We start from the raw sequence: 15534 nt of genomic DNA, 5'->3' as shown, positions 1-15534 counted from the left end.
TCGGGAAACCGCAAATCGGGCCCTTAGTAAATGACCAACATTGTGCGGTCTTGCATCGTTTTACTAACACTAGTTGAGTAACTTTGTGCTAGTGAAATTCTTTGCCTGGTAAATCCTAATTATCAATACCGTATGTGTTTTATGTTTTATGATGAAAGAGCTCATGAGCTTCTCTGCTATCAGTGAGGGCTACAGTTTGATACAATTCATTCTGCATTTTTCTTCTCATTAATCCGCTAGTAAAAATTCCTGTTACTTTTTGGAATTTAGTCTTTGAAGATGCTGATGAAGAGGACAACGATGATGGAGAGAAATTTGATTTTGACAGCGGTGATGATGCTCCAGAAGCTGATAGGCAGCCTCTTCAGATGGCCGAGGGGGACTTGATAGACATGAGGCTTGAACTTCCCGATCCCCCAGGTATGTTTGTTTGTTTTATTATTTGTATTCTACCAGGTAGATTGTATTCATATACATGGAAGAGGCTGCATGGGGAACCTCAATTACAGATTTTGGAGTCCAGCATGTAAATGCGAATGATTAAACCTCAATGGTACCTCTGGTGTCTGTCATTTTAAACATTCATGAATTTGTCTATAACCAGGGCTTTATCAGCGCAGAAATACCAAAGCCCTGCCCCTTTGAATATAGGCTACAATGTAAACTGAGGTTTATGTTTTAGGGCTTTTTATTATATCGGAGGATTGTAAAGACATAGTATAAACAATTATAAATTGGCAGAATCCTATGTTGTATATGCTTGTTTTTATAATAACCCCAAAACCTTAGCCAAATGTGAACAATGACAAGATTGACCATGTGACAGGATATTGGATGTCATGAAAGATGTTTACAGGGCATAAGTGGGAAAGTAAAGACTCCCCATGGTCCTGTAGATTATTATGGGATTGTAAACTCTAGAAAGGGAAAGGCTTGGATATATCAAGGACAATTTACGTCTAATGTTTCCATTAAATGCAAACACATTTGAAACCTTTTGTTTGCTCGATTTTTTTTTTTTTTTTTTGCAAAATAATAAACATATCAAATTAATGGTTTCCATTAAATTAGATCATGTATTTGAAGACGATTGTGAAGCCATACCGCAAGATTCTCCAGCACAAGCTGAAGTGACTGCAGCACCCAAAAAAGTGAACCCTTACTCTGTGATTGATATAACTCCATTTCAAGAGGGAGAGTCTACTGTGCAAGAGCCTCCACCCGGGGAAGAAAGCTCTAGTCCGAAGGTGCCAAGTGGTTATTCTGTTCCGGTGCCATGTGGATATGCTGTCCCATCTAACTTGCCCTTGCTTTTGCCAGCATACTCCACACCTGTTATTATCCGCAACATATCTGTTGATGAACATGGTAATTTTCATTTTACCACATTTGACATTTAAGAAGTTGTAATTTGTGTGGTTTCAGTGGTGAGACCTCTAGTGATATCTAAAGCTGAATACACATGTGCAGTCATGGAAACAGGACCGTATGTCAGTTGTACAAAAGTGGAGTCCATGCATTAGACCAATATATGATGCAAACACATCCTGTATGCTCAACCAGCACTGAAGTACAGCCAGCAGAGGAAAAGTCCTTGCATCATTTTTTGGTGTATTGCGAGCACCGTTTCGTGTGCTTTTGGCCTAAAACAAAAGGATAACTACATGCCCCGATTACAGAGAAGTCTGTACCCAGTCAATAACACTGTGGTAATTGTCTGTGGTAATTCATGTGGATTCATAGGGGATTGTATCATAGGATACCCCATAAAGATCTGATAGATGCGGGTCCAACCTGTCTCTAAAATAAAGCTGAATCTCATGGTTTCCCATAAAGAACTGCCGAACTGAGCTACACTGTTTCATCGATTCTTAATCTTTATAGTAAAAACTGCTGCACATTTTAATGTTATTTTCTATGTGACCATAGCCATGCCTAAGGTAATAGATCATTGTATGATGTGTGTGCGCCATGTTCTTTTTAAGGTGCGCTTTTCTCTGCTTTGAGTCCACTGTGAGAAAAGTGAATGGTTATAAACCTTTTTTATTGTTTGCATAGACTTAAATTTAAGGTCCTTTATAGAAGTTGTACAGAAGTAGATACATTGTTTGTATTGGAGGTCTATTGCTGTAGTCACTCTGTATTTGTCTGCCAGACCTCATCATCCTCTTCTTCTATGAATATTTATATTTCTAAATGGTTACCTAGATAATAAGAGATGTTCCAATCAACATTTTTAGGAGTTCAAGAGGAGGTATCCAACCCTCACTTGCAGCTTGTGCCCGAAAACAATCATATATGGTAAGCATCACATGATACAATATGTAGCTTTTATGTCCGATATACTGTCATGTACACTGTACATTAAAAAATGTAACAAAAGGAAATAATAGTATTGAAGCAAGAAGTTTACATACACTATATAAAAAGATACATTTGCATGTTTTTCTCATTATCTGACATGTAATTAGAATAAACCTTTCCCATTTTGTGTCAATTAGGATCACCAAAATTTTCCAAATGCCTGAATAATAAGAGAGAGAATTTTTGAGTACATTCTTATTACTTTCTGCAGCAAAAGATTACCGTATATACTCGTGTATAAGCAGAGTTTTTCAGCACCAAAAATGTGCTGAAAAACGTCCCCTCGGCTTATAAACAAGTCAATACTTAATATATATATACTTAAAAATTATTTAAAAAATAATAAACTTATATACTCACCCTCCGGTGGCCCCGGAGCGCTGCTCCCCCGATGTCCGCGCGGGTCCTCTTCTGGCTTCCGCGCCCATCTTCTTGCTTCTCTAACTTCGCGCCGGGCGCCGCCATGTTTTTCTTCCAGGCGGCGCCTAGTATGACGTCAGCAGCGGCGCGTCATACTAGGCGCCGTCCGCGGGAGAACAAATGGCGGCGCCCAGCACGAAGTTAGAGAAGCAAGAAGACGGGCGCGGAAGCCAGAAGAGGACCCGCGCGGACATCGGGGCCACCGGAGGGTGAGTATATAAGTTTTTATTATTTTTTTTTTTAAAGCTGGGCAGGCTGTATACTACTGGGGGCAAGCTGTATACTACTGGGGCAGGCTGGGCTGTGCTGTATACTACAGGGGGCAGGCTGGCTACATACTGGGGGGGTCTGTGACCAATGCATTTCCCTACCTCGGCTTATACTCGAGTCAATAGTTTTTCCTAGGTTTTGATGGTAAAAATTAGGGGTCTCGGCTTATACTCGGGTCGGCTTATACTCGAGTATATACGGGGTAGATACATTTCAACAAGTAATAAATACAAGGACTCCAACAAGAATTTGCACACACTTTATGATATTTCTATTGCAGCTTCACACACAAATCTGTGAAAGGCCCTCTGCGCCAATTTTATGTTGTGGCTGCACTGTGTCCCACAAGACAGAAAAAATGTGCACCCAAAGGGACTTGTTAGTGCTTGGCCAGAGTCTGTGGAACATTTATAAATGATGTGCACCACAATTCTGCAGCACGAACAAAGTTAAAAAAAAAAAAAAAAAAAAACGGACATGACATCATCATATTGGTTGTCCCAAATAGTTTAAAGGCAGAGAAATCTTGGTGTTTTAAAAATTTGGACTTTGCTGAATATAATTCTTTCTTACTCTCTCTATTCTGGCATGTGGAAAATATAAATAATTTTGGTGAATCTAATTGACCTAAAACAAGAGGTTTCTTCTGATTTCATGTTAGGTAGTGAGAAAAAAAATGCATGTGTGTCTTTTTATATCGTGTATGTAAACTTATGCTAATGAGCCCTAGGAGCTACCCTAACCACAGTGATTTGGCATTACAGGCTGTTACACTGTCTCACCCTTTTCTCACTTTCTGCTCCGTCACAAGTGCTGAAGGTGCAGGGGAGAGGGTTAAACCGTGTTACAGCCTGTGACGCTTACAGCATTGGGGGGCTCTGTTTACACCCACAAGAACCCTTCAGGCTCATTGGGATACATTTAAAAGTTTATTTTAGAAGGCAGGAGATAGTGAATAACAAATCTATGTGTCTGTGTCCCTGGTTTATAATGCTTGATTTGATGCTAGATTTCCTTTAAAGCAATTGTGTGGGGCTAAGCATCACATTACTTTGATGTCAGGAACATGTGAAGTTCAACTAGAGAAACCTACCCGTATAGGTAGAATTGTGACTTCTCTAAACCTTTGTGCTCAGCTGCTCTAGTTCTGTATACTAGCTGTACTAAAGACACTACATGCCATTGGGAAACCTTCTAGTTCACATTCAGCTGCCGTTCACCAATTGAGTCACTTTGAGGAGAATAAAATGGTATCAGTCTTGGAGTAACTTGGATTATATTCACAGCGTCTTTTCTTAAATATGTTCTGTAGGTGTTTTCTATATGCTTTTCTCATCATGTATATCATTTTGCTAAAGCATTATGCATTTTCAGTATTGTCATGTCCGTAAACCTTGAGAATGTGTCCGTATTGTAGTATCACTTCCTCATTGCAGTGAAGATTTCCAAGCCATAAAAGAAGAGGACGTGCTGGCAAAGTGGGTGTCCGATCCCGCAAATACAGAATGGATGGAGAGTAAATACAAAGACTTATCTTAACTCTTTCAACACATATTTATTCATCTTAACTTGCTCTCTACAATTCCTTCTCTCTTTACATCATAACATCATCTTGTCCTGTTGCTTCTTGTCTTGGATCAGACTCGTTCAGTTAATGTATGCCTATTACAACAGTGAAATAGAGTTTTAGTAAATTTTTGTAAAATCACTATCAAAGCTGATAGCACTGATTGACAAGGGAAATGAAAACTCCAAAATGTCAATGAGAAGGATATATTACTGCAGTTACATCAGTTTTTGTCTTCCAAATGTCACACAATTGTTGCATCTGCCGATGTGTGACAATTTAGCAACTTTTTTCAACCCACTCCACTTACACTTGAGTCGGCTTACTCCATTGTGACTCTAGATGTGCTAGAAAAATTATGAAGTGCAACTTCAAGTCTCAAATGTAGGTGCAAATCCACACAGGAAGAACTTGGTGAACTTGCCACCTACTAGTCCAAGGTGCTAGTGAAGTGGTTGGGGGGTTTACACAAATTGATTGCTCTGAGATCCTTTACTAATTTAGTATAGTGGTGGATCATTGTATCTTATCTAGATGAGTGGTTCTGGTTCTTTTTCATGTTGGTGAAAATTTCCTTATCTTCTATGGCTCCTTTTTTAATGCACATATTCTCTCTACTGAAAATATCCTTAGCATATTCTGTGGCTGAACCTCCTTTTTTCTGGGCTGCATATGTTGCTATGTTATTTTTAATTTATTTTGTTGATGTAGCATTTCCCTGTGGTCTCCCTGATGCCTTCTGTACCTTAATTATCACTTTCTCATCCCTTCTTCTTCAGAAGCTATCAGCTTCATTATTCTCTACATCCTTTAACAGCTACATGTCTAAAAGGGATTATAACCTATAAACACCTCACAAATATCTACCTATGCATTTATAAAGCCAGACAGCAATGCATACTCTACTGAGAAAGATATAAAAAAACCCCAAAAATACCTGATGAAATGTTTTTAAAAATGCTAAAAAATTTATTAACATATCCGAAAAATGATCACAAAAATGCAATAGAGGACAAGAAATGTTAAATATAGAAACTAATTCTCAGAGACTATTCTTAAATGTGCAAGAAGTCTGCACTAACAAGAACGTGCAAAGTCCGACAGGAAACTGGCGCACGACCCTTAGTAAATGCACCCTATTGTGATCAGCATGCAGCATGTTATAGAGCAGGAGGAGTTCAGAAGATTGATTTATATAGTTCTGTGATAAAAGATTCACTTGTCTTTTATTCACTTTCATTCCTACTTTATCTATGCCATGAAGCGATGGAGATGGTCTTATCAGTGATTGACAGCTACCTCCGCATACACACCGATATGATAGGGCAGTGTCCCTGAGCTTTCAGCATAGAAAAAGTGGTGATGCTACAAAATAAATACTAATTTTACTAAATCTTTTCCCACATAGCTATGGATCAGTCTAGTCCACTCCTCCTGCTTTATACCATCTTCCTGACAGATTTTACTGCGTTCAAATCAGAACAAGTTCCCTTTAAATTTGTTTCACATTTCATATTGCATTGTTTGGTAAATGTGGACGGTTAGGATTTGATACACAATTGTAGTGTCCAAGTTAGAACTTTTTCCTTAATAAAATATGTTCGGTAGCTTATTCTGTGTATTTATATTTTGCTTCATGTCCCTCCTAGACCCAGATGAAGTAATTTATGATGATGTTCCAAGGGAGAACTCTGATTCAGCTACAGGTATGTATCATACTCCAATCTTTTAAGCGACAAAAAAAACAAACTTAACTTTTATTTTTTAATTTTTTTACAACTGTAAATCCATAAACTGAGTGTCTATATATTTCAGTATTTATCAACATGGTTTTCAGACTTTTATTTTGATATCACTAGACACCCCAACTCCAATCAGCTGTGTCGCAGGGCAGCAGTGCTTGGCTGAATGTTTCTGCGTATTTTAGGGGGAAATTTTTATGCAGATACTAACTTCTGTAAAATGTGCAGTTTTGTGACTATTCCATACACTTGCCACTTTTCAATTTTGTCAATTATCCTACAATACTCCTAACTTATCACTAGAATTCAGATCTATTTAAGCCTGATTTGTGATGTGCAAAAATTCATAAAGTCACAGATTTTGGCTCAAAACTACCCCATATCCCTCCTGGTGTAGGAAATGTTTTCCAGCAGACGTAACATTTCACACAAGATTTAACAATTACTCTATACCACTTTCTTTTCTTCTAATGCCATCATGCTAGTACAAAATATTCAAGGTATTAACCCATGAACAGGGTAAGTTCTCAGCCTATCTCTATAAGCCCAGCGATAACACTTGTATATTTTAGCTTATTTATTTTCCAAGAAAATAAGTAAAGGAATGGATCTTGGAAAGTGGGATGTTGAAAAAAACCCAAAAGATAAAAACAGAAAAGGACTTCAGAGGAGAGGGGTTAATATGAATTGTTAAATTACCACATTCAGAATTTTTCTTGCTTTTGATTACTCCTTTTGATTGACCCCTGATCAATGAAAATACTTAAACATGAGAATCAATCGTCTTCTGTTATCCAAAAACAAATACATTGTGTTTTAGATCCTGAGGAGATGATTTATGATGATGTGGAAAATGGAGAAGAGGCAGGAAACAGCTCTGTGGATTATGGTTGGAGTTCAAGTGAATTTGAAAGCTACGATGAGCAGAGTGACTCTGAGGCAAAGCATGGCGTCCCAAACTCCTTTCTCAGAGGAGGCAGCAAGAGACATGTAAGTCATCCTGTTTACTACACACTGTGATGTTTCTTACCGCTCACTGACTTTAACATTAGTCATATCTGTAGATATCCAATGCAAATTACTAAAGAAGTGTCCATTGGTAGAAAAGAGAAGAATCCCATATTTGTAGCTTTATATACACAAAGGTTTGTGCTACACCAATGTTACCACTGGAGGTCACATTGACCCTCCACTGTCTGCTAAGCATTGTAATGCTGTTCAGGTAGCTAGCACCGCTGCATGTTTTCTTTAGAATTAGAGGTCCTAATAACTCTTGTACTAGTGCCAGACGCCTGCACACTCATCTCCTATACCAACCCATTCTCCATACTGTGAAAGGTCTCCATCATATTTATGTGCATGTGACCTCTGCCGGCATTTTATGTTCCCCTTGAGCTTTGCGACTGTACAACTGCACTCACTTCTGTGTAAAGCATGTACAGGCAGAGAAATAGAAATTGCATTTGATAGCGCAAGGGGGAGACTTTGTGAAGATAGTTTGACCTTTCGGTATAGAATCCTTCTGGATTTCAGTTCCAAATATTAAAAGTTATGTTTGTCTGAAAGGGGTATTGTCCTCTTTACTATTAATGACATATCCACAGGGCCTCTGGGACTCATGCCTATCTAGAGAATGAGGGTTTGTAAACCACCTTCACACGATAGGGACAGTTTGCTGCACATCCAAGGAGACTATTCAGGTCTATGGTGGACAGACAATGGCATAGTGTAAACATTCATCTATTTTTGACACAGACTTCAATGATGAGTAGCTGCACATACATTGGAATCTCGGCATTCAGCCTTTTGGTAAAGGGTTGTACAGACCCCGTTTACGGGGTAGATGCGGGTCCCACCTCTGGGACACCCATCGCATAATTATGACCTATCTTGTGTAATTGTCCTAAGTATTAAATCTAATAATTCCCCAGAATATTAGAAAATCCATATGCTGTGGATGAAAAAATCTGACCTGCTTGTCACTTTCATGTGGGAAAGATCTGCGATGTGCATACGATCTCTTGAAAATCTCATATTCTATAATAGCACTATACTATGCATTATCCACTTTGTGGGAGGCACGATGATGGCAGCAGATCGTGTCTGTGATATGTCCAATCATGCAATAGTCTACATAACACTACAGATAACCTCCAGTATAGTAATGGTTTGGTAACCTTTCTCTGTGAGAAATACTCCTCATAAATCCCAAGACTAATGTTTTACTATGCGGGAAAAAATTGTCCAACCTCAAACGGACTCTGTGAGCCTGTCGTGCCCTGTCGTGATGCCTCTCTTCCTGTATGTCTTATATGATGATCAGTCAGTTCTGGGCAGACCTTTAATCATATCCTCGTACAAGGCAGGCACATTGCATTTCACCAGAACACTCACTGACTTCTATTCGTTTTTTGCTGCTGTTTTGTTAGCTGTATTATTTTAATAATACGCTCAGTTATGGGATAATGCACTCAAAATTTCTATTTTCTTTCCTTCAGCATAATAGCAGCCAACACGCTGTGCTATTGTAATGGATTTCAATCATTAGGATTGTAAACTCACCACCCAGGAGCTCTTTACTACATTACATAGTACATAACTCTAGAAATCTCTTCACAAATCTCCGGATCGCTGTTCAGAAGAATATATTTCTTACTGTTTCCTTCTAAGCTTCCATAACATGCACTTATTTATGTAATGTATCTTTACAACATTACATCACTGCATAAGCAATGGAAGGAGCAGCAAGTGATTCATCTGTCAGATTTCTGTAGAGATTGGCTCTCCATATACTATGTGCTACCCTGTGCACTCCATAGCAATAGCTGGGATATCTGTATTTATGTACAATATCATATTCAGCAGTAGTCTTATCAGTACATTAAGGCTGTATACATAGATAAAAATGTGTATGCCAGGTATATATTCAGTAAACTCTTCACGATTTCAGCCTTATTGATGATTTAAGAATTGGCACATCGCTGACAGCTGGCATCAGATCTAATGCATCTGCAGGATCACTACATGTGGTGGGTGGTGTGGGTGGCCATGGGCCCTCTAAAAGCCTTGGGCCTGTGCTTCTGTCCAAGCAGTCTATATCAACTACTGAATGTATGCCATAGTAAAGGATGTTTCTTCATATACCAGCTGATAGGGTTCCTATAAGTAGGACTTTCCTACTTTTTGCTGCATTTCAGGCTTCAAACATAAAGATATAAAATTTTAATTATTTGGTGAAGAATCAACAACAAGTGGGGTTCAATTGTGAAGTGGGGGGAAATTTATTGAATATGCTAAACTTTTGTAAAAAATAATAATCTGGAAAGTGGGGCGTGCAATATTATTTGTCCCCTTTACTTTCACTGCAGAAAACTCACTCAGAAGTTCTGTGAGGATCTCTGAACGATCCAATGTTGTCCTAAATGACTGATGATATATATAATCCACCTGTGTGTAATCAAGTCTCCGTATAAATACAACTGCTCTGTGAGGGTGCGGTCACACGTTGCAGTTAAAACTGCATCGCAATCAGCTTTGAGGAGGTTTTAGGTGCAGTTTTGTCAATTTAACAGGTGAAAGACATGAACTGAATGGGTGAATGACATTTGTGGAACAGGTTTCCCCTTCAGGGTGCGGTCACACGTCGCGTTTACTGCATGCGTTTAAAAACGCATTGCTACAGCTGAAGGGGTATTTCCCTAATTAAACAGCTGTTAACGCTTGCGTTTACAAAACGCAAGCGTTAACGCATGCGTTAACATCGCGGTTAACGCATGCGGTTGTTAACGCATTGTTAACGCATGCGTTAACCGCGATGTTAACGCATGCGTTTTGTAAACGCAAGCGTTAACAGCTGTTTAATTAGGGAAATATCCCTTCAGCTGTAGCAATGCGTTTTTAAACGCATGCAGTAAACGCGACGTGTGACAGCACCCTCAAAATCAAATTCACCCGTTCAGTTCACCTGCTAAATTGAAAAAACTGCACCTAAAACCACCTTAAAGCTGATTGCAATGCAGTTTTAACTGCAACGTGTGACCGCACCCTGATAGTCTCACAGAGAACATCATGAAGACCAAGGAACACACCAGACAGGTCCGTAATACTGTTCTGGAGAAGTTTAACCCCTTACCGACATGTGATGTAATACTAACAGGCAAACATCTGTTAATATGACATACATTCAGTAGCGGATATATTGCAATACAGCTTATTCTTCTTGTATCACAACCAATACGGTAATGTAAAAAAAAGTCCATAAAATCGTCTATAAGACATACTAAGAATCCAATCGAAGGATGCCCACCATGGATAAGTCGCTACACAAGGAGAAGTGTAGGCATGTGAAATGTTTGCCGCGACTATCTTGCAGGGTTTTTGTCCATTTCTCTAGCATGTGCTTAACTCTGCATCGCTACCATTTGTATTTTTACAGGTGAGTATCCTTAACCCCTTAGCGCTCTGCGCCGTAGCTGTACTGCGCAGTTCAGCGTAGCTGTACTGCGCTCAGCTGTACTACCGCGAATAGCGCTCAGCGCAGTACAGCTACTGCGCAGAGACGATGCCGGTTCAGCGCTGTATAGCAGCCGAACCGGCATCGTTAGCCGCGGGATTTCAACGGTAATCTTCCGTTGACATCCCTGGCTAACACCCGCGGTCGGAGTGGGCTCCGATCGCGGGTGTTTAACCCGTTAAATGCCGCGGTCAACGCGACCGCGGCATTTAACATGCCTTCTGGGGGTCTTTACCCCACGATCGGCCCCCCCGCACCGTTTTCGGGGGGGGGGCGATCGTTGTTTTGGCACCTCTGGGGTCCGATCGGGACCCCAGAGAAGCCTGGAGGGTTTACCTTTAAGATGGCGTCTGTGACGTCATCTCTAAAGGCAAAGTGTCAGCCTATGCATCTGCATAGGCTGGCACTGATAATACCCTGCAATACATTAGTATTGCAGAGTATTATCAAGAACAAGCAATCAGATGATTGCTTGTTCATATTCCATGGTGGATCATGTAAAAAAATTTAAAAAAAAATGTTTTTCAATAAAAAATTACTTTATAAATCACTAAAAATGCCCATAAGCCCCAAAACATATAAAGAGACATATAACACTCAAAAAAGTCTAAATCATAACACAAACCTCACATATATAGTATCACCGCGTCCGTAACAATCCATAGAATAAAACTAAATAACTATTGAACCCATATGATGAACGCCGTAAAAAAAAAAACGTTAAAAACCCGCCAAAAATTATGATTTTTACCTATTATATCCCACTAAAAATGCAATAAAAAGTGATCAACAAAACATATGTACTCCAGAATGATACCTTTGCAAAGAACAACATGTCCCGCAAAAAACAAGCCATCAACCAGCTCTGTAGCCAAAAACGTAACAATGTTATGCCACTTGGAAGACGGCGATGCAAAAATGATAGATTTTTCCCCACATTAGGGTTTTATTTGGCAAATTTAGTAAAACATAAGAAAAAATATTCATGTCTGGTATCCCCATAATCGTATCGACCCATAGAATAAAGATAACATGATTTTTAGGCTATACGGTGAACACGAAAAAAAAAAAAAGTAAAAAATCCAGTACAGAATTGATGCTTTTCTACTCATGACCTCAAAAAAAGTTCCTAAATTTTCAAAATGGTAACAACGGAAAAAGCATCTCATCCCGCAAAAAAAATGCCGTCACATGGCCCAAATAACGGAAAAGCAAAAATTTTATAGCCTTCAAAAGGGGCCAATGAGAAAACTAAAATCCTGGCAGCTGCAGGGTGCTCCTTCCCTTCTGCGCCTCGCTGTGCCCCCATAACACAAGTAATGTCCACATGTGGGGGGTCGCTGCACTCAGGAGAATTTGTAGAACACATTTTATGGTGAGTTTTCTCTTTTTATCTTTTGGAAATGTGTAAATTTTAGGGCTAAATGAACGTATAACCGACAAAATTTGACAATTCTAAATTTCACCGCCATTTTGATTCAATTACTATGAAGATCTCAAGGGGTTAACAATCTTCGTAAATGCTGTTTCTGATAGTTTGAGGGGTGCAGATTTGAAAATGGGTTGGTTATATAGGGGGTTTTTGTTGCTAAATATGTAAAATTTGATTTCAAACAGTATTTATCCCCAAAATAGTCAATTCTGAAAATACGGAAAATCGCTATTCGATTTGTAAGCCGCGTGACGTAAAAATAAATTATCCAAAAATTTCAAAAATTATGAAAATGTAAAGTAGACAAATGGGAAATGTTATTCTGCAAGTTATTTAGGTGGTAAATCGATCTGCCTGAAAACGCGGTGATTTTGAATTTCGAAAATGGCAAATTTTTCTAAAAATTCATCATTTTTTTTCTTTTTTTTTGTAAATAAACGCAAAACTTATCAGCCAAAATTTACCACTAAAATGAAGTACAACATGTGGGGAAAACACTATCTCAGAATCGCTTTGATAAGTAACAGTGTTCAAAAGTTATAACCATATAAAGAGACGCAGGTCAGAATCTAAAAAATGGGACTGAGCCTTAACCTGCAAACAGGCTGCGTCCTTAAGGGGTTAAAGAGGACCTGTCACCCATAAAAAAGGCTTACTAAAGTAAGCAGCTCCTAGTGCTACAACAGATGCAGCAGTGTTACACTGCTAGCTTTATGGGAAACCTCCATTAACGCTAGCAGACACTGCTGCTCTGTACAATACAAAATGCCTGACCACACTCTAAGCGGTTAGGTGTATTCATGAGGGGGGGGGGGGTCCGGGGCACTGCTTCTCCCCCGGACCACTCCTCCAACTCCATAGGCCGGTGGTGGCAGTCGCCGCCTCTAGTCCCGCCCCCTCATGCCCGACCGCTTCCAGGGTGTGGTTCGACGTTTCTTTTGTACAGCGCGACACTGTCTGCTATCTTTATCGGAGGGTTCCAATAAAGCTAGCAGTGTAACACTGCTACATCTGTTGTAGCACTGGGAGCTTCTTACTTTAGTAAGCAGCTGCTAGTGCCATTTTTATGGGAACGGAATGCTGTCACCAAAGGAATGCTGGTTACCTTCAGGTTTAAGTGGAAGCCCTTCTGGCACGTTCTGACCTGTCTACTACACCAAATAAACGACTTTATAAAAATATGTTCCACTAGCCAATCGCCTCTTGGTTCCTTCTGCAGATAAAATATGCACACCCCTCATTAATATTGCCCCATGTCGGCAGTCCACAAGTGCTGTAGACTTCTTGCGCAGCCACACTTCTGTCCTGCTGGCTGCGCGTGGTGTGTTGCTCATGTGCATGTGCAAGATTAGTGCTTGCGACTGGCCAATGTGGGGGAATATCAATGAGGGGGCGTGCATATATTGTCTTCGGGTGGAGCCAGAAGGTGCTCGGCTAGCGGAGGCCTGAGTGCCTCTGGTTCATTTACATATTGTTATAAAGCCGTTTATTTGGTGTAGCAGACGTGCCCACTTAATCCCTGAGGTAACAAGCATTCCATTGGTGACAGTCTATCACCCCTAAATGTGGTGGTAGATGTTCTTTAAAGAAGCGCATTAGCATGTTTTTGGCTTATGTTGTGCAACATAGGTTATTATAATAGAAGGATGTGACCTGTGTCAATTGATCTGATCCCTCCAATGTAGTCTCACCTACCTCAGTCAGAAGTATAATTTTATCACAAAGTTCTTGCTATCTTGGGGCCTGCAGTAGTTGAAATGGAGGGAGAATTTTTGTAGAAGCATTTTTGTTCAAGGGTCCCTGCAGTTATAGTTTTGGTTTTTGAGATTAATTGAAAATTCTTACAGTTCAAAATTGCTTCAGTTTTTCTTAACTGTTCAGCTGGTCCCAAGCACACAAGGCTGAAGGGAGTCTACCACCATGCAAATACAATAGTACAATTTGCAAGTAGCAACATATGAATCACAAAGCTGTGCAGAGTAATATATCATTTTGGAAGAAGGGATTCAGGAATCATGTCACAGGGGTTCTACCACGTCAACATAAAAATGGCCTTGCTGATAAAGCATAAGTACCGTATGTATTTTTTGTAAAATCTATGGCCTCAATGCAGAGAAATCTTCACTCTATGGGTGAGTTGCCTTACTGCCCCTGTTAGACTGGTCAGGAAATGGTGCACCAGACCTCACATGTGTACCCTGGGTGCAGCAAAAAGACCCATATTTTCATAAGTAAGGCATGCTTATGTTGCAGGAAACTTCACCTACATGGCTATATGTTCTGTTTGCATGTGAATGGGGAGCTGGCTGGTTCATTTACACTATGGTGGTAATAGATTTTATTAAAGCTACTACCCTGTTGCCCCTAAAATAGGACATCCCCAAAAATAAGACCTAGTACAACTTTATTCAAGCTTAGAAATATGAGGCATCCCTTGAAAATAAGACCTAGCGGCAGTCGTTGTAGCAGCTTCCCCAACTCCATATGCTAGTATTCGTAGATCTTTTAGATGCTGTAAGAGGTTGTGACATGGAGGTAGAATTCTGAGTTTGGAGCGTTTTTAAGGCTGTCATAGAAGTTGATTTCTTGTTTAACAATAACTGTGAATTCTTGTTTTATGGAAAATAAGACATCCCCTGAAAATAATGCCTAGTGCCTATTTAGGAGCAAAATGTAATACAAGACTCTGTGGCACACTTACTTACATTCCTACAGGAGTTCACTGGGATTTTGGCGCCACAAAAACGATCGCGTGCGCCAAAATCCCAGTGCAGACACCTGTTAAATACCCATCCAAGCCGTGCAATCCACAAAATAGACGTTCAGTCCGACAAAAGTGAGCAGCGCGACTCTTAGTAAATGAGCCCCTTTGTCTTATTTTCAGAGAAATACAGTATGCTGCATAAGCATTGTCTTATGATAAGATTGCTGAGCGGAGTATGCCTCTTTAGGCCAAAGAATGATGTATTTGTTCAGGAATGTTGCAGTTAATTCCTGTACACCTCTTGAGTGATAATACTGTTCATAGAGATTTATTTTTTCATTAGCAACAGTGTTCTATCTGCAGCAAAGGAAAACATTGTAGCTGGAAGAATGATGTTCTTCTATTAGAGTGCATTTCTTTTAATCAAATAAAATTTTGCCAAAACTGAAAAATACTCTTGACTGTCTTAAAGGGGTTTTCCCATGAAAGAAAATGTTCATATTTCAATCCCCTAGGGACGTT

At 39.7% G+C, this 15534-nt stretch overlaps 1 protein-coding gene across 3 annotated transcripts in view; it reads left to right on the top strand.

Moving 5' to 3' along the window:
- The window catches only part of ARHGEF10 (Rho guanine nucleotide exchange factor 10), a 126618-nt gene that overhangs the window by 27188 nt on the left and 83896 nt on the right, over positions 1 to 15534 (top strand). For all 3 annotated transcript variants that reach the window (XM_072142331.1, XM_072142330.1, XM_072142329.1), the window contains exons 3-8: positions 271 to 420; positions 1072 to 1368; positions 2241 to 2301; positions 4491 to 4570; positions 6271 to 6327; positions 7184 to 7353. In XM_072142331.1, the coding sequence (XP_071998432.1) occupies positions 271 to 420; positions 1072 to 1368; positions 2241 to 2301; positions 4491 to 4570; positions 6271 to 6327; positions 7184 to 7353 (815 nt within the window). The remainder of the gene's footprint in view (positions 1 to 270; positions 421 to 1071; positions 1369 to 2240; positions 2302 to 4490; positions 4571 to 6270; positions 6328 to 7183; positions 7354 to 15534) is intronic.

The sequence above is a fragment of the Engystomops pustulosus genome, chromosome 3, assembly GCF_040894005.1.
Source record: "Engystomops pustulosus chromosome 3, aEngPut4.maternal, whole genome shotgun sequence".
NCBI classification, from domain to species: domain Eukaryota; kingdom Metazoa; phylum Chordata; class Amphibia; order Anura; family Leptodactylidae; genus Engystomops; species Engystomops pustulosus.
This window is presented reverse-complemented; position numbering and strand designations above follow the sequence as displayed.